We start from the raw sequence: 26,000 nt of genomic DNA, 5'->3' as shown, positions 1-26,000 counted from the left end.
CTGTTAAAATGAACCAACAAGACTCTCTCAGAGTGTTTATGTGCGCGAAGGTAGCCTAACTACAGAGGGAACCCAAACAGGAATATGGTTTGCCTTTCTAAAGTATGTATTTGTAGTTTTGCACTGCTTTAGATGTTACATTTCTAATAAAAAAAATGTAACTAATAAAAGTAAAATAATATTCCATGCAAAATGCTCTAATTGCGTTGGTAACTGATATATAAGAGCAATAAGGCATCTCAGTGGTTTGTGATGAACGGCCAATACACAACCGTTAAGTGCTGTCAAGGCAGTCCGTGGTGTTGCGCCTACGAACAGCCCCGCGTGGTGTTTTGGCGTGGTGGCGTGGTGTTTTGGTCATAAACCAAACCACCTAGTGCCTTTATTGCGTGCATCACATGCTCAAATCGATTCAATGGAGGGTCTGTGTGGTTTTTCCTTTCAATCAGTGCCTTGTTGAGACCCAAATAATCAGGCGATGGGAGAACCTGACTAATATGTGACCTAATCAACCGATCAAGTACTAGATAAGAGAAAAAACCTGTAGATACTCTGCCCATAGTGGTTTGACACCTGTGGCCTACATAATCATTATCATACCGCAGTCTGCCATGAAATTCCAAGTTATAAAATTGCGATTTTTAATGACGCGCGGCTCAAATCTGCACATAGGAGATATCGTACACCTTTTTCTGATGACCCTTTTGGTTGCAACAGCCGACTTTTACAAAAGGGCAAAAATTGCGGATTGCATCTTTAAAGGACCTAAGGCTCAATATTATGGTAATGCAGATGCTTTTCAACCTAATGCGTTTAATTTACAGTTATCTGCGTAAGGTTGCCTTGATTTTGGTTTCACACATGCATTCTCACTCAAATGCACCAATTTTCCAATGATGATGATACATTTTTTTTATATACAAATAAAACTCCCATTTTTTTTATAATGATCTTTGGCGATTTACCAGATTAACGTTCGGATGCTTCAGTTCAAGTCTCCTTGGCTAGGGTCGGCCTATCTGATAATTTCTTTTTTTGCAAACTGCTGTTTGTTCTTGCCTCAACAGGTAAAGTTTGACATGTAGTCCCTTTCTGCTCACTAGGCCACTCGAGGCACTCTAAGAGTAGTTCTCATGCCATCCCCAAACACAAGCCCCACTGGGCGTTAAATGCTTAATCTATAGGCCCATAAATTAGACATATTTCAAGAAGCAGTTCTGCGAGAGAGGTCAGAAAATATTCAATGTCGTGTGATGCAATAGTGACATCCATCGAGCTGTTAACTCTACAGGGTAGAGAGACCCAATTCAGTTTTCACCAAGCAGAACAGCGAAATAAAACATATTGGTATTTTTTTCCACAAACACAAAATAAACGTGTGTGGTTTTAACAAATGCCGCGGGAATGTGAACAAAGAAAGACGCATGTGAGATGCGTTAAAAAAGGGAAAATATCCACCTTAAATATTGTCCGTGTCTGGACAAGGACGGTATTGCTCTCAGTCCACCTTAAGCGCACAATGTGGCCAGCGCAGGCGCATAGCTAGGCTTCCGCTCCTCATTCTCCGCTCTGCCGGGCTCGCTCTCTGCTCGCACAGGGTCGGAATAGGAGCTGCTAACAGCGTCACTTCAGGAACAACGAAAGAGAAAAGACGCACTCGGCCAAACCCAACGGAACCGAGAGAGAACAGCGGACTAACAATGTCAGAACCCAAATACCGTGACTGGATCCTCGAGACCATCGACTCACTGCGCTCCCGAAAAGCCCGACCGGACCTTGATCGGATCTGTCGAATGGTCCGAAGACGGCACGGCCCGGACCCCGACAGAACCCGGGAGGAACTGGAAAAACTGATCCAAGACCAAACAGTGCTCAAAGTTAGCTACAAGGGATCCATATCCTACAGAAATGCTGCGAAGGTGCAGCGAAAGAGCCGAAAGAAGAGTGACTTAACGCCGGGTAGCGGCGTCAGTGCTGGTGGTGGTGAGGCAGAGGGGGAGAAATCCAAACACGCCAGTTTGAACAACAACGGGGACAGCGCGCACAGTTTCTCCGACCAGGAGGAGGAGGAGAACGGGGATCGGGAGGAGGACTCTGTTTCCGAGCCGAGCGAGTGCACTGACCCTCGTCCCGAAACCCCTATTATCACCTCTGATAAAAAACAAAACATTCTACCCCGGAATAGCGGAAACGGCCCCGGTGGCTGCCTGAGTTGTGGCGCAACGGACTGTGCTGCTGGGAGCGGCTGCGGTGAGAAAGCAAGTGCGTCGAAAGACAAGAGATTAGGAGAAGGAGGGCATGAGGGGGTTGGCCGCAGCAGCCCTTTGGCTGGCCACCACGACATAAAACCTGGCCACAACGGGAGCGGCGTTCCGGGCAAAGCCACGGGTGTCCTGGGAGGAGCGGGAGAGGGGGAGGAGATGGAGGGCAATAGTCGCAGAAGTGGTGGTGTTGCTGCTGACACAGAGCATAAAACTTGCCCAGGGAGCGTCAGTTTTAGTTCGAGCACTAACAGCCACATCCCGAGGCCGAAACATTACCAGCCAATACAACCCAAAATACGAGTCGGCGAGGGCGGGGGGAACCCAGGGCAGGGGGTGGGTGGCAGCGGGCAAATCAGCTCGGATCTGGGGGATAGACTAATCGCCTCCGTCCGTAGCCTGGCAGAGGAGAACCGAGCCTCGGCTTTGAGAGGGGAGACACGCGGGGGCCACAAGCCACTGGGACTGAAGGAGATCCTGGGCTACCTCGCCAGCCAGGACGGGATGTCCTCTGAGGGGAAGCTGACCCGTAACAGAGTCAAAGTGGTTCTGGAAAAGGAGGTGGAGCGGGGTCGGCTGCGGAGGACTCGGTGCGGGAACATCACTCTCCCGGTGCGGGGTGTGGAGGCAGCGGCCAAGCCAACCGACAGACTGCTGAAGAGCGCACTGCAGGATATGCACATCGGGAAAAAGGTAACTTAACATTTCCAACACGTTCTGTAGCCTATACTCACATCGCTCTCGCTACACCCCGTCTGCTTATGAATTAATGATCATATCAAAACACCACCGTGTCTTTGTATTTTCTCTACATTTTCTTTGTCTTTTGGCGTAACTAAGCTGTAATCACACGCCAAACTATTCTGGAAGCAAATCCCGGATCCTCTGACGGGGCCTGACCTAAATGAATCGTGGGTTTAATGACGTTTGTGGTGTGATGTGTTGTAGTCTAACGTGAACAGTGTGTCGGGCGAACAGACACCTTGTTTTTTTGTCCTCCAACTGTCTGACTGAATGTGTGCTGTTTCCTATGGGGCTGCGCACCACTGTCATGAAAGCAGCACAAAGGTGCGGGCTTTTTCCGCTGCTTAACGGCGCTGGCTCGTCCGTTCGCTTCTGTTGTTCCGAAAACACGCACACACAGGAGCGCGCCAAGAGAGAGCGTTACAGGGAGACTGTGGGATAGTGGCCGGTCTAAAATGATCGATATCATAATTTTCTGTTTTGTTTCTATATGTTTGGCGCGGTGAAAGTTCTGTTGTTCCGTCCCCTAGGCGGTGTCTGGCTGGCTGTAAGTTATAGGCCTACGGACGCTCGGAGAAGGCGAGACGTGGACGAGCGTGACTCGAGCACGGGCTCTGTTTGGAGCGCAGTTCTGAGAGGGATAGGGGGCGGGGGGTTATTTTGTGGCTATTCATTGCGATAGTTAGGTCATGGGAGGTAAAAAGAAAAGGGAAGCATACTTTCCATGGCGGAAATTCGGTCTGCGCCGATATTTGATCACAGCCGCTTGTTTTTTCCCGTTATAATCTTCTTAGTTCCGTGCTTCTCGCTCTCACTCCACCTATCCCCGCCGCCCTCTCTCCGGTTTCGTGCCTCATTACGCCCTTTGTAGGCTGCTACTGTATTTTAACGGCTGAAATGCATCCTCTCGTTTGTGAATTAAGTATGCAATATCCAACGCGCACGCCAGACGCACTCGTTGTCTCGCACCCACCAATATAAATCCGAGCGGACAGTGCGTGTTTAAAGACGAATTTGGCTCTGTATGTCGTGGGGAGCGGCGGCCCAAGTCATAAAGGCACTCACCGTCTGCGCTTGACTCAAGCTGCACTTCGTGCCGAGACAGACCGACACAGACGAGCAACAAAGTATGTTGCATCCTGTGGACGTCACCAAAGACAGGATTTCTGGGCTTTAGCATTGCACGACTTCTGCCTAGCACCTAGTGTTTCGCGCACCAGGTATCGCGTCAATTATGCATGGGTGACCAAAACCGACGGAGGCTTCGTTTCAGTCATACACAGCTACCGTTAGCCCCTGTGGGCTGTACCCTAGGGGTTGTGAAAGTCTGTTGACATCCCTGTGCAACCTTTGACCTGTATTACAAATTAACTAGGCAACAGTAAACATGCTTTCCACGCAGGCTTACAGGCCCCCCTTGGCCATTCAGACTCATTTTGTGGTGGATCTCTTTGACAAGACACATTATTCACCCAAGTTCAGTCTAAACCTTGCCAGCTGTGTCTCATATTGCTTGAGTTTGCAACTCTAATTTCCCTGAGCATGTGTGCCAAATTTCCTAACATAGATTAGGAGTTACAAATGTTCTATGCAGCCTTGCTTGTGGTGGATGTGAGCATTCTTACATGTTTTGTCTTAACAGTGTTTTTAAGGTGCACCTTATTATGTTGCTCCAATAGGAACACACTCCACTGCTTTATGTGTTTATTCAGCAAACTGTACAAACAGGCATGTGTATTCTTCAATAGATGTCATTTTGTTTGAGGCACTGACCTGCAAACCATTGTGTTTTGCAGCTGTTGCTCATGAACGTCGACTTTTATGCAGCCACTGTTCCTCACAAAATAACAAACGTTAGAACAAAACCAGTACACACCTTCAGCTGCGAGGAGAGGATCCTACATGCACCCAGTTTCATGGCTGCAGTGTGTTACCTTGTGAAGAGACCGTTTCAATTTTGTTGGTTACATAGCACCAACATCTGGCCAGCGGTGTCTGAGATACTGCATGAGGCGCACCTGCCTAGAGCAGTGTTTCCCAATCCTGGTCCCCGGGACCCAAAGGGGTGCACGTTTTTGTTTTTGCCCTAGCACTCACATGCCTGAATAAAATTAAAGACTTGATGATAGGTTATGTCAATCAAGTGTGTAAGAGGTAAGGCAACATTTGAATCAGGTGTGTGAGTGCCTGGGCAAAAACAAAAATGTGCCCCCCTTTGCGTCCCGAGGACCAGGATTGGGAAACACTGGCCGAGAGGGACTGATCCATTGTTGGACGCCTGAGTTAATTCAGCAGAGAAATGACATGAGCGAGTGGCTGGTGGCTACATTTGCATTGTGGTCATTAAGCAGACACACTTATCCAGAGAGACTCACAGTAAGCGTGTACATTTTTGGAGAGCTTGGTGAAGCAGCCGCATACCCTTGTAGCAAGTGTGTTCTAATCAATGAATCAGTAAACCGGCAAGCGTCAGTGCAGGAAGTGAATCACCAAAAGCAAAGTTTTACGAAGGACAACAGATGGAGGGGCTGGCAGAGGTAGTAATTTAGGTACCCTGTGAAAATGTGAGCATTCAGATGGTTACATGTCAGAATCTTCTGGAAATAACAGGATATATTTTTTTTGGACTGTAAGTGATGTAGCACATGCTCCTATCCAGTGCAATTACGACAGAACGCCATGTTCGAGGGAGCAGTATATTTTCACCTTGTAAACTCTGGGATTAGAACTGGTGAGCTTTCAGTTACCAGCCCGAAGCGCCACTCGGCTGTTGGCTTCTCATCTCATACGGTGTCCTCAGATACACGCTCCTTAACTTCTAAACTTCTAAAGAATTAAAATCTTTTAATTCATACTATAAATCAATAACTACATTTATGTCTAAGTCATCCAGCAGACACTCTCATTAAGGGCAACTTACAGTAGCGAGAGGCTTCATTTTCTTTTTCTGTCCCTCCCACCCACACCCCCCCCCCCCCCGCCACACACACACACACACACACACCGGTAGGCAACAGACGAGGAGCCAATGGAGATTACGAGTGTGAAGGAGGAGGAGGAAGAGGAGGACGACGAAGACGAGGATAAGGCGACTGGTGACGCCAAAGATGGCGAACAGAGTGACACCCAGACGTCGGGCGATGAGGAGGATTCCAAAGGGTCAACCGCCCCCGTCGACCCGGTCCCCATGGAAACGGAACCCGAGAACTCGGATGACATCGCCGGTGGTTCCAAAGCCCAGGCGGGGGTGAAACGACCGGAGCACACGGCCGAAACCACGTCCTCGGACCAGACACGTGCAGACGCTGAGGTACTGGCTCGCTCCTTCACCCGGGCGGTCACTTCAGTAGGCTTTAATGACATTAGATTACGGACAGGAAATAACAGTGGTCTGACCAATGGCAGACAGGCAATGATTGTGTTAACAGTACGAAACCATTTCCGCTACTAATAACTGCAAGCTCAACAATGGCAATGAGAGTAGTGGTACAATGAATACATATGTAATACTAAAACAAATGTGTACTAAACAAATATAACATAACAGTGCTGGTGCTGAAATGACTGGACGTCCTCAAGGTATAACGTAGATGAACCAAGCAGATTGTATCATGGGCAGTCCCTCAGATACAGTCCCTGTCAGTTTCATTCCAACAGCCAAAAAAAACCCCCCATTCTTCCTCTTTGCCAGTCTGTCTATCTATTGCTTTCTGTTTCTCCTTTTTCACATTTCTTTCTCTCCCTCAGGATCAAAACGGGGTGCAGTCAGAGAGCTGTGGTCACACTTCCTCTGTCCGCAACCAGCCCTGTGAGTTCTGCTTCACAACACGTGTATATATGTGTGTGTGTGTTGTTTTATTTTGTTGTGTATTTGATGTTTTTCAGTGGTCATTTTCCTAGACTCCGTATAATATATTATATACTCAAGCACATTATATATCCACTGCACAACGAAATGATAACGAGCAGGACCAAAAAAACAACATAACGCATTTTAAAAGACCGACGACAGGGATAAAAATAAACAACAATAATAACAGCAGTTCACTATCAATCTTGGAGCACAGACATGTACTTACATTGACTCCGCGTGCGGTTGTGTGTGACAGACAGAAACGGTCTCTGTGGCTTCGCCGTGCGTTGGCACCGCCCACTCCTGACCGGGGGGGGTCCTCGACGCTGCTGGCTTTTTTCCTGGGATCGTTTAACACATTTTGGCGGTCACTCCCTCGTACCAAGCCGCTTCTTGTACTCCGCTCTGATGACACTCAGGGAGTGGTTGTTGTCCTGGCACCCAGGCCGGACTCAACATTGTTGTTGGCTGGCAGGCTTGTAATCACGGCATTGTCAGGTGAGCTTAATGATGGAGCTGGTGTCAGGCGGAGCCAGGCGGTCTTGGGGGCGGAGCGAGGGGCGGAGCAGAGGGCTAAGGACACACCCCCTCTGGGACAGTCAGTAGGGAGGAGGAGTTTTTGTCTCAGTGTCTAATTGGGCGGGGTGTTGTCCGGACCCAGCGCTCGGAGCTTGGTGACGTGTTTGCCGGGACTAACGGTGTTGAGTGCTGACCTGGAGCCGAGTAACAGCGTTGTCGTGTAGGTGTTTCTCTTCCCTGGATTTTGTTTTTAGAATTTGTTTCAACTTTGCTTGAATTAAACCACCTGCGACGACAAAATCTGCAGCCAGCTGAGAGGGTTCTTGTCAGTCTGTCTTCTTATGCAGTTTGTCGGGGGCACATGTAGTGACGCAAAATTACAACTTAAATAACAACACAAGAATTAGCTGAGTGAGGGACCCCTCCGAAACGCTCATGGCTGCCGCCTTGTAAGGTGTGTGTGTTGCTAACCTCCTCTGTGTTACGGCAGGTGTGGCCCGAAAGACGGACGTGGGTGTCTCCTCCTGTCTCCTCACCCCCACCGCCTCCCCCAGCGACTCGGGACGGACGACGGACAGAGGGATCAATGGAGGAGTGTGAGTATAAAGAGGGAGAGACGAGGAGAGAAAAGAGGGTGGGAGGGGGAGAAAGACATTACCTGGGGAGAGAGAGGTACCCAAATAAGAGAGAGAACTGAGATGGGGAAGAGAGGGATGGAGGATAGAGGGATGAGATGGGGAGCGGGATGAGATGGGGAGTGGGATGAGATGGGGAGCGGGATGAGATGGGGAGAGGGATGAGATGGGGAGAGGGATGAGATGGAGGAGAGCAAATATATTTCACATGATGGACAGTGCGAGGAGAGAGGAGTGAAGGACCAGTGATGAGCTTGTGGAGGAAGGAGCAGCTGAGTGTATTGAAAGAAGGCAAGAAGCGAGGGATCAGGGAGGGAAGGGATAAAGTTGTGTGTAGGATATAGAAGTACATATAGCTTAGTCATATTGTCAGGCAATGACAGTTGCAAGTAGTGAAACTGACTCAAAATCAAACACTGTCTATCACCCACTGACACGCCCCCCCCAAGTGAATGTATATAGTATGTAAATAGTTATCTTCTTTTCAATGCTCTCTCGCTCTCTTTCTCTCTCTCTCCACCTAGCTCTTCTCTCATTTTCAAATGGAAATAAAGCCATTTAAAGTGAAACTAAGTAAATGAAGAGAACTAACAAACGTTTAAATTTAAGTAAAGAGAGGAGATTGTTGGCTGTTTGTCTGATGTTTGTTATTGGCCACTAGACGTCCACTTCTGTTGTCAGTGTGTCACATGTCTAGCTGCTGTGTGATTGGCCGTCTGTGTACAATGAACCACAGTAGCTGCGTGTTGGAATGTAATAGTTAGGAGATCCTCCTTCTGCTCTGTTGGCATTGTTAAGGGCTTTGCTTGGTGTGTTGAAGAAGGCCCTTCTCAGCTCCGTTCGTTTTGAAATGATCTCTAGTGTTGATGCTTAGGCTGAGAAAAGAACGTTCTTGGTTTGCTCTGGGGCAACAGTGAAATCGTGTTTTTACAGGCGTATGGGTATTTTCTGGGAAATGATTGTCCCTCTCTCCCCCTCTAGGTTTGTGAAGTCCGAGCTGGGCAGTCTCAACCCTGTCAACTGGACGGTGTCCGACGTGGTCAGTTACTTCACGTCCGCGGGGTTCCCGGAGCAGGCCTTGGCCTTCAGGACTCAGGTGAGACGAGGGCGCGGTACTGCGTGCCACCACCAGGGGGCGACAGAGACACAGCTGTCACCCAGTGCGGCACCTCGGCAGCACGCTAACCAAAATCTAAGCAACTAGCGTTTGTCACACGCTTCATAAACCGCAGTTTAGACTGACGGTGAAATACTAACTGACAGGCCCGTTTCCAGTGATGCAGGGTAAAAACAAAGTACCACCAAAATCATATTCTGGATGGGCGGAAGAATACACTGCGTGTACAGAAAGAAGAACGGTAACAAGAAAATTAGTGGGTGCGTACAGGGAGTCCTGGAACAGAGTCGATGTTTTGGCTTACGAGCATTACAGGGTCCTGTTAAACAGTCTTATGTCTGGGGGAAGTCAACATCTTTTTATTGTCAAGTGCATAAAATAACATTCTGAGCAGTGAAATTCTTATGACACGGCATGTGACATCTACCCAGTAGCATTGAGTAAAATATAAACCAAAAAATATACATAATGTAAACTAGCAGCAATTCCCAAGAGTTGAGAAAAGGGGTTTATAGACAATATGGAAGAAATATTCAATATTATAAATGTGGATTTAAGTGTGATAGTGCCTTTGAATGGTACATTAAAATATGCTAATGTACATTGAGTGTGCATAGCGAGACATCAGAGCATTTGAAGTGTTCATGTGATATTATCATAGATCAAAGTTGCTGGTTGAGAAGCCTTATGGCCTGGGGGGAAAAGCTGCTTGTGAGTCCTGAAGTGCGTGCCCTGTTGCTTTGATAACATCTACGGGTAGAAGCTGTACAGGATCCTGTTTAATAGTCTGATGTTTTAGGGGTAGAAGCTGTACAGGATCCTGTTTAATAGTCTGATGTTTTAGGGGAAGAAGCTGTACAGGATCCTGTTTAATAGTCTGATGTTTTAGGGGAAGAAGCTGTACAGGATCCTGTTTAATAGTCTGATGTTTTAGGGGTAGAAGCTGTACAGGATCCTGTTTTGATAGTCTTATGTTTTAGGGGTAGAAGCTGTACAGGATCCGGTTTAATATTCTTATGTTTTAGGAGTAGAAGCTGTACAGGATCCTGTTTTGAAGCTGCACTCTACTATTCTACTATAATTTAATGTAGTCTTCTATGTCCTATTATAATGTAGTATAGTGTACTATACCCAGCTGTAGTAATCTGTATAATAATCTCTACTCTGCAGTATGCCAATTTATTGCACAGTACTATTTACATGTTATGTAATTACCCTGTAATTATTGTATTATATCTTCATATCTAACATTCCCTCTTTCTCCATCCCTTTCTGTCTTCTCCATGCAATCAGGAGATAGATGGAAAGTCCCTCCTCCTAATGCAACGCAATGACGTCCTCACCGGCCTGTCAATCAGACTGGGCCCTGCCCTGAAGATCTACGAGCGCCACGTGAAGGTTCTCCAGAGGACACACTTTGAGGAGGATGACTGCTGACTTTACCTGGACACACACACACACACACACACAGTCCAAATACACACGCGCACACACACACAGACAGACAACGTCACCGATTTATAACTGAGGAACATTCCATCACCCCAAAACTCCCATGCCCCTGAACTCCTACCTGACCAACCAGGCCTCCGCTTCTGTCTTCCTCTTCTCTCACTCTTCAGGACTGGACTCTCTTTTTTTTTTTTTTTTTAAAGGACAAAGCGAGAGATTAAGAATTAAACAGGCAAAGAGGAGTGGAAGAACACTTAAAGAGGAAGCAGATTTTTCACCCTGGGTGGCTATTGAATGTGTTCACCCGGCGTCAAACTGTCGCTCAACGTGACCTTTGAACACTGAACCGTGGACTCGAAGCCTCTGACGGACCGGAGCACCTGATGAATGTCTGTGAGTGGGCGTCGCCCTCATTCCAATCCTATACCTGTGTCCTGACGTGTGCCCTTGTCCTGTCCGACACAAATCCAATGCATCTGGCTGTAGGGACCATATTCAGACCCAGTGTCCAGAATCCTCCCCCCCCCAGCCTGTTTTAATCCAGTACTGGGGGGGGGGGCATAACCGGCACGCTACGAGGAACTGGAGTGCCGTTTGGAAATCAGCCCGGGTTAGGGCGACGGTACGGGACCTCCCTGTTGAAGGCAGTGGGCGGGGATGTCCGAGGATTGGACCGTCGATTCTGTTATGTCGTTGATTATGTTGTTGCTATTGTTGTTGTTGTTTTAGCAGGTGCTGCTCTGTTCCTGTGTTCTCCTTGCACATGTCAGATTGTTACTTGGAAAAAGCAGCGGAGTGCTGAAATGCGTTGGTGTGTGGATGTGTAGCTGGTCCCGTAGTTACGCGGCGAAGGAGATCGAGAAGGATCTCCTTCAAAGCATGAACTGAACAAAAGAGACGCTGCTCTGATGAACCAAAACCCCTTTGTTTGTCCCACTCTCCGTCCTCATCATCTCCAGCCATGTCAAGTTGCAGAGTCCACCTTTAACCGAGCTGCGTTGGACCGGGAAGACCCAGGGCAACATGCTGACCGAACGCCACGATTGCTGCTTAACATGGGGGAATCGAGATGTTCAGCTGGCAGACGTATAACGTATTGTAAATATTGGAGTGGAACAGAAAAAAGAAAAAAAAAAAACTTTTCTAGATTTATTTCGAAATCCATTAAATGGAATTTAATGCATCTGAACACAAACGTATCGATTAGTCAGTCAGTCAGTCACCAGCATTTTCTATTGAACCGTGTTTATATATTTTCTGCTACAAACATGGAGATGGTAAAAACAGTGTGACGACATCGGCTCCTCCCAGAAACAGACCCTAACCCCTAGTCCCTAACCCCTAGTCCCTAACCCCTAGTCCCTAACCCCTAGTCCCTAACCCCTAGTCCCTAATCCCTAGTCCCTAACCCCTAGTCCCTAACCCCTAGTCCCTGACCCCTAGATCCTGACCCCTAGACCCTAACCCCTAGACCCTAATCCCTAGTCCCTAACCCCTAGTCCCTAACCCCTAGTCCCTGACCCCTAGATCCTGACCCCTAGACCCTAACCCCTAGACCCTAATCCCTAGTCCCTAACCCCTAGTCCCTAACCCCTAGTCCCTAACCCCTAGTCCCTAACCACCAATGTCTATCACTTCTTCCCATTCAGACCTAGAGACTATGATTCTGTCTCTCAAAGTCCCTCTGTGTCCTGCTTCCCGGCTGTGTCGCGATTGGTTGAGTTTTCCGTTCGTGGGCATTCATTGGCCAAGTGATATTTCCCATCTCACTCTGTTACCAGGCATGTTTGCTTTGGGTGGTTGTCCCAGGTGGGCAGAGCTGGACACTAGGCATTTCCTCTAGCCCTGTATGAGCTCCACCTGCCCGCGGCGCCGCGCCATCCGAAACAAACTCACCTCACCTGTTGTGTTGTTGTAAATTTGTCGCCAGCTGTTACTGCTAAGGTGCAACAATCACAGAATGTTCAATAAATTCCCCGGTTGTCCTGAAAATCACAGGCGGACGATTCCCAGAATCACAAGGGAACAAGTAGGAAAACCGGAACCCTCCGACCGGGACTAAGGGGAAAAACTGGGGAATTTCTTTTTAACTTTCAGTAATTTTGCAACCCGTGTACTGAGTCTGACTGCCTTACCAGCTTCCATACTGTAAGTGATGTTCTGTCGGTCCAATCCCCTAGCTGCTTGATTCATGTTTTGTAAAGTCTACGATGCTTTTGGAATAAAACTCTGAAGCGAAGCCTTCCGCTGGGTCTGTTTTGTGGGATTGTTTTCCTCCCCTGGTTGCACAGCCCAAACTACAATTTCCTTCTGTCTCTGATTACATTTCGTTTGATATGATTCAGCACATGTGGTATAAACGTGTGCGTGTCCATTTTTGTGAGCGTTGGAGGGAGAGAAGTGCGCGTGTGTGCAGTAGAGGTCGGTGGGGCGACTGTTGGAGAGAGAGAACTTGCGTGCGTGTTTGCGTGCGCGTGGGCAGTAGAGGCCGGTGGGTGTGTTTGTACTGGGCCGTGTAGGGTCTACCATGACGAAGGTTCTGTGGGGAACGGGGGGAGGCATACCGACGGGGGAGGAGGGAGAGAGAGACTGAACGGGGGAAGGCATACCGACGGGGGAGGAGGGAGAGAGAGACTGAACGGGGGAAGGCATTCCGACGGGGGAGGAGGGAGAGAGAGACTGAACGGGGGAAGGCATACCGAGGGGGGAGGAGGGAGAGGCTGAACGAGCGGGGAGAGCGAGGGACTTTCCCTAGACGGCGCTGACATGGAGCACGCAGTCTGTTGCTGAGGGTCCCTACAGAACCACTGAGCTCGGCAACACAACAACACCCAGCCTGTCACCCACACCGGGACGGAAACCAGCACCTGGGCCCGAGACTCCAGAACCCTGGGCCAGAGACTCCAGAACCCTGGGCCAGAGACCTCGGTATCCAGACCCGCTCGGGACCCAAAGGTTCTGTTCGAAAGGACCATAACAATCATGCCAGCCTCGGGAGGAACGGAGTGAGTGCGTGTGCTAGTCGTATTTCTGGGTTATTTATAGGTGGATGTGTTCTGGGACTGGAAGCCTGAATGTGAGCGACCTGGAGATGACTCTAACACACGTATAGACACTGAACTCACCAGGGTTGCAATCATTAGGTTAATAGAAGGTAGAGATCAACCTGACATGACATTCCTTAGTCTGCCCAGGAAGCTGTTGTGATATTGATGTAACACACACTGTTGCCAGGAGGTGTGTGTGTGTGTGTGTGTGTGTGTGTGCTCGGGCTTTGTGTAAACAGAGCTGTGGTCAGGGCTAAATTCGGACCGTGGTCACATGCTGTAACAGGAGCTATGTGGGACAAGTGTGTTTGTGTGTTTGTTTCTGGGTGCCTGTTTCAGTGTCTGTGCACATTTCTGTGTGTGTGTTTCTACCTGTGTGTGTATGTGTGGGCCTGTGAGTTTTTTAACTGTGTATTTTTCTAACTGTGTGTGTGTGTGTGTGTGTGTATATATATGTATGTTTTTAACTTTTTGTGTGTTTTTCTAACTGTGTGTGTGTGTGTGTATAACTGTTTGTGTGTGTTTTTCTCTGTGTGTGTGTGTGTGTGTGTTTTTAACTGTTTGTGTGTGTTTTTCTCTCTGTGTGTGTGTGTGTGTGTGTGTGTGTGTTTAACTGTGTGTGTGTGTGTGTGTATAACTGTTTGTGTGTGTTTTTCTCTGTGTGTGTGTGTGTGTGTGTGTGTGTATTTTTTAATTGTTTGTGTGTGTTGTCAGTCCCAAGGGGGAGGACTTCTCCACTGCTATCCTGAAGCAGAAGCACCGACCCAACAGGCTGGTGGTGGATGAGGCCCATAATGAAGACAACAGCATAGTCAGCCTCTCACAGGTCTCCTCAGTCTGCCTGTCTCTCTGTCTGTCTCCTCAGTCTGCCTGTCTCTCTGTCTGTCTCCTCAGTCTGCCTGTCTCTCTGTCTGTCTGCCTGTCTCTCTGTCTGTCTCCTCAGTCTGCCTGTCTCTCTGTCTGTCTCCTCAGTCTGCCTGTCTCTCTGTCTGTCTGCCTGTCTCTCTGTCTGTCTCCTCAGTCTGCCTGTCTCTCTGTCTGTCTCCTCAGTCTGCCTGTCTCTCTGTCTGTCTGCCTGTATGTCTGTCTCTCTGTCTGTCTGCCTGTATGTCTGTCTCTCTGTCTGTCTGCCTGTATGTCTGTCTCTCTTTCTGCCTGTTTGTCTTTGGCACAGGCAGGGCACTTCCTGTATAAGTCCAATAGTCACTCTGACAAAACGATTTGCCATGTTATTTTTTTTATTAGTCCATGCCTGTGGGGCCCAAGTCATGTGTTTTAAAGTTCATATGGGGCCCGGAAATGTTTTCCAGAGACAAGGCCCAGTCCAGCTTCACAAAAAATGTTTAGGGCCAGAACCTGAAGGGGGAAAAAAGCCAGATCACCACAAAACAGCGGCACATTTCCCGTGACCATGTCACTACATGTGAATCAACCAGCAGGCAGGCTATTCATATATGTTACCGTGGTGCTCCAGCAACTGGCAGGACAAGGTAACAACAGCCCCGTTGTCACGGTTTCCACGCGGCGCAGACAGCCAGAACCAGGCCAAAAAAACGCTCTTTAAAACTCCCGCGTGTCACCTGTCCTGAGGTGTGCGTCACTGGCTGTCTCCCTGGCAGGCGAAGACGGAGGAGCTGCAGTTGTTCCGCGGGGACACTGTGGTGCTGCGGGGGAAGAAGCGCCGCGAGACGGTGTGCATCGTGCTGACGGACGACACCTGTCCGGACGAACGCGTCCGCTTGAACCGTGTCGCCCGCAACAATCTCAGGGTGCGCCTCGGTGACATCATCAGGTAGGCCACGGTTCAAATCGACTGTGACGTCGTTAGACATGTCACGGTTCAAATCGACTGTGATGTCATCAGGTAGGCCGGTGGTTCTCAAACATCTCCTGGGGCCCCCCCCAGCCATTCCATCTAGTAGATTTATCCCAGAGCTAGCACACCTCATTCAACAGGTAAGGGTTTGTTCATTAGTTAATAAGTTGATTCAAGTGTGCTAGCTCTGGGATACATCTAATAGATGGAATGGCTGGGGGGGCCCCAGGAGAGATTTGGGAACCACTGAGGTAGCCCACCGTTCAAATCAGCTGTGACATCATGAGGTAGACCACAGTTCTAATCAACTGTGACATCATGAGGTAGGCCACAGTTAAAATAAACTGTGACATCATGAGGTAGGCCAAAATTCAAATCAATTGTGACATCATCTGGTAGACCACAGTTCAAATCAGCTGTGACATCATGAGGTAGGCCACTGTTCACATTGACCATGACATCATCTGGTGTGCTGATTTCCTTAAATTTTGTCTAAAAGTATTTAATAAAAACCTGTGAAACCATGTTTGGGGACTACAGGGCTGAGCTCTCTGAATCAGACTACATTTACATTTTAGTCACATTGACTCATATCTATATCATATATGCACTGTGTGTGTGTGTGTGTGGTTGTGTGTCTAGTATCCACGCTTGCCCAGATGTAAAGTACGGCAGTCGTATCCATGTCCTTCCAATTGATGACACCATCGAAGGTTTAACAGGGAACCTGTTCGATGTCTTCCTGAAGCCCTACTTCTTGGAAGCCTACCGGCCCGTTCATAAAGGTTGGTCTCCCCTAAAGACCCAGGGAGGTAGGGTCACCTGGTACTACGTGTCCTCACTGGGCCCCCTGAGGATTTCTGTAACTGTACTTAATGCTATTGGTGGGTGACAAGCCTGTTCCTGTTCCGCTGAGATCAATGTTGTTTCTTTACCCAAAACTCCATTCTCCTGATGACCTACGTGGGTTGTTGACCCTCAACGCTGGTGTGTTTCCAAGGCGACATCTTCCTGGTGCGGGGGGGCATGCGGGCGGTGGAGTTCAAGGTGGTGGAGACTGATCCCTCCCCACACTGCATCGTCGCCCCGGATACCATCATCCACTGCGACGGGCCACCAATCAAAAGAGAGGTCTCAGATTGATGTCTCACTTATTTCACCAAAACGCTTCTTCATATTTATTCAAACACATTTCCTGGAGGCTACTATGACTTTTACGTTTTGATTTCCTTAAATTGGTGTCCAGCTTAGAAAGAGAGTTGTCCACATTAGCTCACTAATCTTTTTTTTTAACTGATGAAGTACAAGGGTGCAGCATAAACTACAGAAACACAATCTTTCAGGAATGAAAGCAGTCTGCCACCCCCAGCTGTAGACTGGGTTTTTATTTACAAGCAGTAATTCAAGCCCTCTGAAACACCGTTAGCCCAACACTAAGCTCTGAAACAGAGTTAGCCCAACACTAAGCTCTGAAAAACCGTTAGCCCAACACTAAGCTCTGAAACACCGTTAGCCCAACACTAAGCTCTGAAACACCGTTAGCCCAACACTAAGCTCTGAAACACAGTTAGCTGAACACTAAGCTCTGAAACACAGTTAGCCGAACACTAAGCTCTGAAACACAGTTAGCCGAACACTAAGCTCTGAAACACAGTTAGCCGAACACTAAGCTCTGAAACACAGTTAGCCCAACACTAAGCTCTGAAACACAGTTAGTCCAACACTAAGCTCTGAAACACAGTTAGCTGAACACTAAGCTCTGAAACACAGTTAGCCGAACACTAAGCTCTGAAACACAGTTAGCCGAACACTAAGCTCTGAAACACAGTTAGCTGAACACTAAGCTCTGAAACACAGTTAGCCCACCATTAAGCTCTGAAACACTGTTAGCCCAACACTAAGCTCTGAAACACTGTTTCAGTAAAATCTCCCTTCATTTTAGTCAGCCGAATCTGCCCGCGAGAGATTTGCCCAAAACTGATTTCGCCCCTGATAGGATGAGAATAATCTGAATGGATGACAGTGTGTTTAATGTACCAGGGTCACATCATTTCCTCACCTGACCCTCCCCCTGCCCCTGATAGGATGAGGAGGAGAGTCTTAATGACATTGGCTATGATGACATTGGAGGTTGCCGTAAACAGTTGGCTCAGATCAAAGAGATGGTGGAGCTTCCTCTCAGACACCCAGCACTATTCAAGGCCATTGGAGTCAAGGTGATCCATCCATCCATCTATCCATTCATCCATCCAACCATCCATTCATCTATCTATCCATCCATCCATTCATCCATCCATCCATCCATCCATTCATCCATCAATTCATCCATTCATCCATCTATCTATTCATCCATTCATCCATTCATCCATCCATCCATTCATCCATCAATTCATCCATTCATCCATCCATCCATCCATTCATCCATCCGTAAAACTGCGTCATTGTCTGTCTCCATCTGTTCGTTTCTATGTCTGTTCATACATCTATCCAGCCTATGAACTCTTCCTCCTTTCCTCTCACTCTCTCTTGTCCATCTCTCTCCTCTCATTCTCTCCTTTATCCTCTTGTCTTGGTCTCTTCTCTTTCTAGCCCCCCAGAGGAATTCTGTTGTATGGTCCCCCAGGTACAGGGAAGACTCTGGTAGCCAGGGCAGTTGCCAATGAAACAGGGGCTTTCTTCTTCCTCATAAACGGTGAGAGTCTCCCCTCTGACCTCTGACCTCTAACCTCTGAACCCCCGATCTGTTTCCTGTTCGTCATGCTGCCTTGCATTCCCATTCTCCAGGTCCTGAGATCATGAGCAAGATGGCCGGCGAGTCGGAAAGCAACCTGAGGAAGGCTTTTGAGGAGGCGGAGAAGAACTCTCCGGCCATTATCTTCATAGATGAGCTGGACGCTATTGCACCTAAACGAGAGAAGGTGTGTGTTTGTGTTGATGAATGTGTGTGTGTGTTGATAACAGTGTGTGCGTGTGTGTGTGTGTGTGTGTGTGTGTGTGTGAGTGAGTTTTGATAACTGTGTGTGTGTGTGTTGATAACTGTGTGTGTCTGTGTTGTTAAATTTGTGTGTGTGTGTTGATAATTGTGTGTGTGTTGATAACTGTGTGTGTGTGGGTGTGTTGATAACTGTGTGTGTGTGTGTTCATAACTGTGTTTGTGTTGATAACTGTGTGTGTGTGTTGATAACTGTGTGTGTGTGTGTTGATAACTGTGTGTGTGTTGATAACTGTGTGTGTGTGTTGATAACTGCGTGTGTGTTGTCAGACCCATGGTGAGGTGGAGAGGCGTATCGTGTCCCAACTACTGACTCTGATGGACGGCCTGAAACAGAGGACTCACGTTATCGTCATGGGAGCCACCAACAGACCCAACAGCATCGACCCCGCCCTGAGACGCTTCGGTGAGATGACGAGAGACACACACACACACACACACACACACACACACACACACACACACAGACACACACACTAGTTAACATGGGTCTGTGTTCCTTCCAGGGAGGTTTGACAGAGAAGTGGACATTGGCATCCCTGACACCACAGGCAGACTGGAGATCCTTCAGATCCACACCAAGAACATGAAACTATCTGACGACGTGGATCTGGAGAAGGTGAGGTGTGGAGGAGGTGTGGAGGAGCAGGAGGGGGGAGCGGGGGAGAGGCAGGGTGAGGAGGCGGGGGACGAGGTATATGAATTAGCACTGTAGAGGGGGACCGTTTTGGGACGCAGGACATTGTTGCTGTGCGTCGTACCGTTTCCATGGAGACTCACGGCGTGCATCCCGGTAGGTTTCCATGGATGCGCACGGCCACGTGGGTGCGGACCTGGCAGCGCTGTGCTCCGAGGCGGCCCTGCAGGCCATCAGGAAGAAGATGACTCTGATCGACATGGAGGACGAGACCATCGACGCTGAACTGCTCGACTCGCTGGCGGTCACCAACGACGACTTCAAGGTGGGTGGGGTCACAGAAGGTTGGAATGGACCACACATGGATGTAGTCTACATACACATTCACACACACACAGACACACACACACACACACAGACACACACAGACATAAACACACACACACATGAACACACAAACACCTGTGGACCGACTCCTCTCACTGACTGACTCCTCTCACTGAGCACCTCCTTTCACCAAACGACTCCTCTCACTGAGCGACTCCTCTCACTGACCCCCTGGTCTCCAGTGGGCGCTGGGCCAGAGTAACCCGTCTGCTCTGAGGGAGACCACGGTTGAGGTTCCTAACGTCAACTGGGAGGACATCGGAGGTCTGGGGGAAGTCAAGAGAGAACTGCAGGAACTAGTCCAGGTAATACACACACGGCTTTACACTACTTTACAAACATTTACATACCTTTAGTCACCCACATCTTTATACACAAGACCTGGAACGAAATTGTATACATTTTTTGCTTGTTTGGGACCTTGCATTTGTATTTGTGCACACGCTTAATCTGATCCAGATGCTGTCAAAGGCAAAGATCTCCCTAAAAATCCTAAAACTTCCATTTACCAATTAGCAAAGATTGTTAACCTAACTAACTAAAGATTGTTGAATTAACCATGACTTATTTAGAGGGAAACCTTCAAACACAAAATCACCTTTAAGAAACTAGGCAGAAATATTGTTTTGAAAAGTAGGAGTTAAATAAGTGTTATGCAAATGTCCCCCTTCACCTGTCTCTCAGTATCCAGTGGAATACCCCGATAAGTTCCTGAAGTTTGGTATGACCCCCTCCAGAGGAGTGCTGTTCTACGGACCCCCAGGTTAGACACACACAAACACACACAGACACAGACACAGACACACACACAGACACAGACACAGACACAGACACAGACACACACAAAGACAGACACACACACACAGACACAGACACAGACACAGACACAGACACACACACACACACACACACACACACACACACACACACACAGACACAGACACACAGACACAGACACACACACACAAACAGACACACACACACAGACACACACAAAAACAGACACAGACACACACACATGCACACACAAAGACAGACACACACACACGCACACAGACACACACACACAGACAGACACACACAAACACACCCTGACACACACACTGACAGACACACACACACACACAAACACACACACACAGACACACATAGTATCTCCCTCTCTTTCCAGGCTGTGGGAAAACCCTTCTAGCCAAGGCCATTGCTAATGAGTGCCAGGCCAACTTCATCTCTATAAAGGGCCCTGAGCTCCTCACCATGTGGTTTGGAGAGTCTGAGGCCAACGTGCGGGACGTCTTTGACAAGGTGCGTTATGAAACCTGTCTTTGAGGCGATGCAGCTTTGACACAGGCCCGATATAGGTGTGACATATCCCAGGCATTCATGGCAGAGCGCCGATGTATCAGTGACATAGGCGAGATGCAGTAAGGACATAGCAAAGAAATGTCTGTGGTATAAACCAGACACAGCCCTCCCTATCCCACTTCAGTCGTGATACAGTAGCCTTTCTAGAATGAAGTCATCCCAGACCCCTAACCTCTGACCTCTGAACCCAGGCCAGGCAGGCGGCGCCCTGCATCTTGTTCTTCGACGAGCTGGACTCCATCGCCAAGTCCAGAGGGGGCGGAGCCGGGGACGCAGGGGGCGCGGCCGACAGGGTGATCAATCAGATCCTCACGGAGATGGACGGGATGTCCAACAAGAAGAACGTTTTCATCATAGGGGCCACCAACCGGTAGGAGGGAGAGAGGAGAGGGGAGGAAAGAGGAGGAGGAGATGAGGGACAGGGGAGTTGGGGGGAGATGGGGGGGGGGGTTTGGGGGGGGGTGCCATCTGGTGGTCTCCCCTTCCTTAATGTCCTCTCCCCCCCCTCCCCCCTCCAGACCTGATATTATAGACTCGGCTATCCTGCGTCCGGGCCGGCTGGACCAGCTGATCTACATCCCTCTACCAGACACGGCCTCTCGTACGGCCATCCTCAAGGCTAACCTCCGCAAGTCCCCCGTCGCCAAGGTCAGTGGGCGGAGACGTGGATGTAACATCACCGTAACAATAAATCGCCACTTTCATTGATCGAACGCACCAAACAGGAGTGCTTCCTTACAGGCCCCCTCCCACGGAGGAGTAATTAGTGCCAGAGTCCGTTTTCCATGACACACAAAGGTGATAAAGATTCTGTCTTCCTCAACTCCTTCTCCCAGGACGTAGACCTGGACTACCTGTCCAGTATCACCCAGGGGTTCAGTGGGGCTGACCTGACCGAGATCTGTCAGAGAGCCTGTAAGCTGGCCATCCGAGAGGCCATAGAGGCCGAGATTAAGGCGGAACGCCGGAGGCAGACCCGGCGAGGCACGGCAATGGTGAGACTAACGGCGCCCTCCACTGTTAACCCACGAGTACTGCAGTCTCTCGGTACTACAGCTACACACAGACCGTGTTTGCCTTCACAGACAAATGGTGCGATACAGCAACAGACAGGCAGTTTAATATAGATACACACACACACAGACGAAGAGGCCGTGACACTTTAACAGACAGAAGAAACAAGGTAGCTACAGACAGACGGACCCGAGTGTGTGAATTTCAGCCACAGAAAATGTGACTATATAGAAAATGTTGATGAATTCAGGACCCAGAGATTGTGCGGAAGGAAAGTGGGGGGAGAGAGAGATGGACACAAAGGGAGAGATATAGGGAGAGGTGTGTGTGTGTGTATAATAGTGCCAAATAAGCCAGATGTTGCTGTAGGCCAGAGGGAGGAGCTACTCAGAAACCTGCTCATCACATCAGACGGACTGAGAAACAGACACAGGATTATGGTTCCAATGTTAAATAGATGTAGGGTTATGGTTCCAATGTTAAACAGACGTAGGGTTATGGTTCCAATGTTAAATAGATGTAGGGTTATTGTTCCAATGTTAAATAGATGTAGGGTTATTGTTCCAATGTTAAATAGATGTAGGGTTATGGTTCCAATGTTAAATAGATGTAGGGTTATGGTTCCAATGTTAAATAGATGTAGGGTTATTGTTCCAATGTTAAATAGATGTAGGGTTATGGTTCCAATGTTAAACAGACATAGGGTTATGGTTCCAATGTTAAATAGATGTAGGGTTATTGTTCCAATGTTAAATAGATGTAGGGTTATGGTTCCAATGTTAAATAGATGTAGGGTTATTGTTCCAATGTTAAATAGATGTAGGGTTATTGTTCCAATGTTAAACAGATGTAGGGTTATGGTTCCAATGTTAAATAGATGTAGGGTTATGGTTCCAATGTTAGACAGGTGTAGGATTATGGTTCCAATGTTAAACAGATGTAGGATTGCGGTTCTGATGTTAAACAGCCGTAATGTTGTTCTAATATTAAACAGATGTAAGGTTGTGTTTCTAATGTTAAACAGCCGTAATGTTGTGGTTCTAATATTAAACAGATGTAAGGTTGTGGTTCTAATGTTAAACAGCCGTAATGTTGTGGTTCTAATGTTAAACAGGTGTAATGTTGTGGTTCTAATGTTAAACAGATGTAAGGTTGTGGTTCTAATGTTAAACAGGTGTATGGTTGTGGTTCTAATGTTAAACAGCCGTACTGTTATGGTTCTAATGTTAAACAGGTGTAAGGTTGTGGTTCTAATGTTAAACAGGCGTAAGGTTGTGGTTCTAATGTTAAACAGGCGTAAGGTTGTGGTTCTAATGTTAAACAGACGTAGGGTTGTGGTTCTAATGTAAAACAGACGTAGGGTTGTGGTTCTAATGTTAAACAGGCGTAAGGTTGTGGTTCTAATGTTAAACAGGCGTAAGGTTGTGGTTCTAATGTTAAACAGACATAGGGTTGTGGTTCTAATGTAAAACAGACGTAGGGTTGTGGTTCTAATGTAAAACAGACGTAGGGTTGTGGTTCTAATGTTAAACAGACGTAGGGTTGTGGTTCTAATGTTAAACAGGTGTAAGGTTGTGGTTCTAATGTTAAACAGATGTAGGGTTGTGGTTCTAATGTTAAACAGACGTAGGGTTGTGGTTCTAATGTAAAACAGACGTAGGGTTGTGGTTCTAATGTAAAACAGACGTAAGGTTGTGGTTCTAATGTAAAACAGACGTAAGGTTGTGGTTCTAATGTAAAACAGACCTAGTCAATCCACACAACATCACTACTCCTCCCTCTGTGTCTCCAGGATGACGATTCAGACCCTGTTCCTGAGATCCGGAAGGATCACTTTGAGGAGGCCATGAGGTTCGCTCGGCGCTCCGTCAGTGACAACGATATCAGGAAGTACGAGATGTTTGCCCAGACGCTGCAACAAAGCAGAGGCTTCGGGAACTTCAGGTAACATTTGGAGCTATCTCTCACACACACACACACAAACAAACACACTAAACACACTTTTTGGTTTACTAAAAAAATATAATTTGGGTTTTGGGTTAGAATTTATGTTTGGATCTATCAAAGAGGATTATGTTTAAAGTCCATGTAATACATGACATCATGTAGAGTGTTATAATCCATTCATTTAGATTACTACAATGTAGCTTTATTGTCATTACCAAGCATAGACACACACACACACACACACACACACACACACAGGCACACCTCATTAAACTAACCCCTCTCTTTCTCCTCAGATTCCCATCTGCCTCTCAGCCTGGGGGTCAAGGGTCAGGGTCAGGTTCAGGAGGGCAGTTTAGAAACGAGGGAGATGATGACCTCTACCAGTGAGGAGCATGGACGACGTGCTGGATGTTCATTTGAGCAAATATCAAAATAAAAATCCTGCAGCGAACACAAGATGCACATTTTTATGCAGTTTTCAATTCTTAGATGTTTTTTGTTTATATTTTTTTCGTCAAGGCAAAACAAGTGTGACCATAGAAATTGATAACTTTTGAAGCATTTTTCAACTTTGTCTGCACTAGAAGTATGTTATTTCTTTCTGGAAAAATCTGTAAACAGGATCAAATTAAGATATGGCATATGTAGTTACCTGGTGACTAGGCAACCTCTCAACCACCTCCTCTCCTTTACCACACCTGCCTCCCTGTTCTAGAACACCTCTCCTTAACCACACCTGCCTCCCTGTTCTAGAACACCTCCTCTCCTTTACACCTGCCTCCCTGTTCTAGAACACCTCCTCTCCTTAACCACACCTGCCTCCCTGTTCTAGAACACCTCCTCTCCTTAACCACACCTGCCTCCCTGTTCTAGAACACCTCCTCTCCTTTACCACACCTGCCTCCCTGTTCTAGAACACCTCCTCTCCTTTACCACACCTGCCTCCCTGTTCTAGAACACCTCCTCTCCTTTACTACACCTGCCTCCCTGTTCTAGAACACCTCCTCTCCTTTACCACACCTGCCTCTCTGTTCTAGAACACCTCCTTTCCTTAACCACACCTGCCTCTCTGTTCTAGAACACCTCCTCTCCTTAACCACACCTTCCTCCCTGTTCTAGAACACCTCCTCTCCTTTACCACTCCTGCCTCCCTGTTCTAGAACACCTCCTCTCCTTTACCACAAATGCTTCCTGTTCTTGACAGCGGTTCCCAACTTCTTTCAGTTTCTATACCAGCAACTGAATAATACGTTACTCAGACTGTCCCTAAAACATCCCCTCATGTGGATGTCACCAGTATGCCTGTGGTCACATGTCTCCTCAAGTACCCCCTCTAGTGAGGGCAAATGCCCCCAGAGGTTTTAGTGCCTCATGATGGGGAACACAGTTCTAGAACACTGTACCTCTATGTTCAATAATACCAGGTTAAGGTTAGTGGGGTTCTAATGTCCCATCAGCTCTTGGCACCACTATTCATCAAGGGACCAGCTCCGTGTTCGGTATGACTGGGATTGAATGGTAGTATCACAGAGGTATCTTCATCAAAGTGAGGTAAAAAACACACCCGACTGTGATAAAGTTCAGCTAGCTCCTCCACACAATCCTGGCTTAACTGCTTTACTGTCATTTTGTTCATTTGACAATTTTAAAAAGGATATCCACGGACAGTTTTTATTAGTTGATTTCCTGAACTCCTGGCAGTATTTGAAATGCTAGTCCTATGGAATCAAGCAATGTTTTATTGTCAAATGCTTCCGCGAGGATTCTTACGTTGGTCTTAACCTTGTGTTTGTGAACATAGAAATGCCTGTATTCTAGAACACTGTTACCACCCTCCCCTGACCATTGATGCCTGGGACGCATCTAACATTACCTGTTAGATACAGTACATATGGATATGCACATTGCGGGCTTTTAAACAGCAGATTTTCCGTTTACAGTAAACTAGGCTACAGGTGAACATTTACTGTATTTTTTTATTTTATTTTAATCTATGCTGTTGGAATGTAATCTATGTAGTTAAAAAGTGATAATTATATGCGTATTGCTGAGGAAATTAAAAGAAATTGAAGTTGAATGACTGATTCATTGCTTTTCTCTGTGTTTTTTTGTAAACTTAATAAAGGGTAATCTAATAATATTTAGGTATTTTAATTATCATAATAAATGAGTAGACGCATTATTAGGTCAGTACCGATATTTGACAGGTTA

At 47.5% G+C, this 26,000-nt stretch overlaps 2 protein-coding genes across 2 annotated transcripts; both read left to right on the top strand.

Moving 5' to 3' along the window:
* Positions 1-1,544: 1,544 nt before the first annotated feature.
* On the top strand, positions 1,545-11,978 carry samd1b (sterile alpha motif domain containing 1b). Its single transcript, XM_010903252.5, has 6 exons — positions 1,545-2,954; positions 6,016-6,315; positions 6,753-6,813; positions 7,868-7,973; positions 8,994-9,108; positions 10,423-11,978. Exons 1-6 carry the CDS (start codon positions 1,701-1,703, stop codon positions 10,564-10,566), a joined length of 1,980 nt encoding a protein of 659 aa, XP_010901554.2. The 5' UTR covers positions 1,545-1,700; the 3' UTR covers positions 10,567-11,978.
* Positions 11,979-13,291: 1,313 nt separating this feature from the next.
* zgc:136908 (uncharacterized protein LOC563679 homolog) lies at positions 13,292-25,873 on the top strand. Its single transcript, XM_029122390.2, has 19 exons — positions 13,292-13,586; positions 14,343-14,454; positions 15,248-15,420; positions 16,087-16,229; positions 16,445-16,575; positions 17,529-17,660; positions 18,034-18,136; positions 18,229-18,362; positions 18,707-18,842; positions 18,943-19,055; positions 19,234-19,398; positions 19,643-19,765; positions 20,145-20,223; positions 20,632-20,765; positions 21,017-21,195; positions 21,344-21,473; positions 21,662-21,820; positions 23,632-23,783; positions 24,083-25,873. Exons 1-19 carry the CDS (start codon positions 13,564-13,566, stop codon positions 24,174-24,176), a joined length of 2,415 nt encoding a protein of 804 aa, XP_028978223.1. The 5' UTR covers positions 13,292-13,563; the 3' UTR covers positions 24,177-25,873.
* Positions 25,874-26,000: the final 127 nt, after the last annotated feature.

This window comes from Esox lucius, chromosome 9 (assembly GCF_011004845.1).
Source record: "Esox lucius isolate fEsoLuc1 chromosome 9, fEsoLuc1.pri, whole genome shotgun sequence".
In the NCBI taxonomy this organism is placed as follows: domain Eukaryota; kingdom Metazoa; phylum Chordata; class Actinopteri; order Esociformes; family Esocidae; genus Esox; species Esox lucius.
Note: the sequence above shows the minus strand (reverse complement) of the source record. Positions and strands in the feature narration are given on the sequence as shown.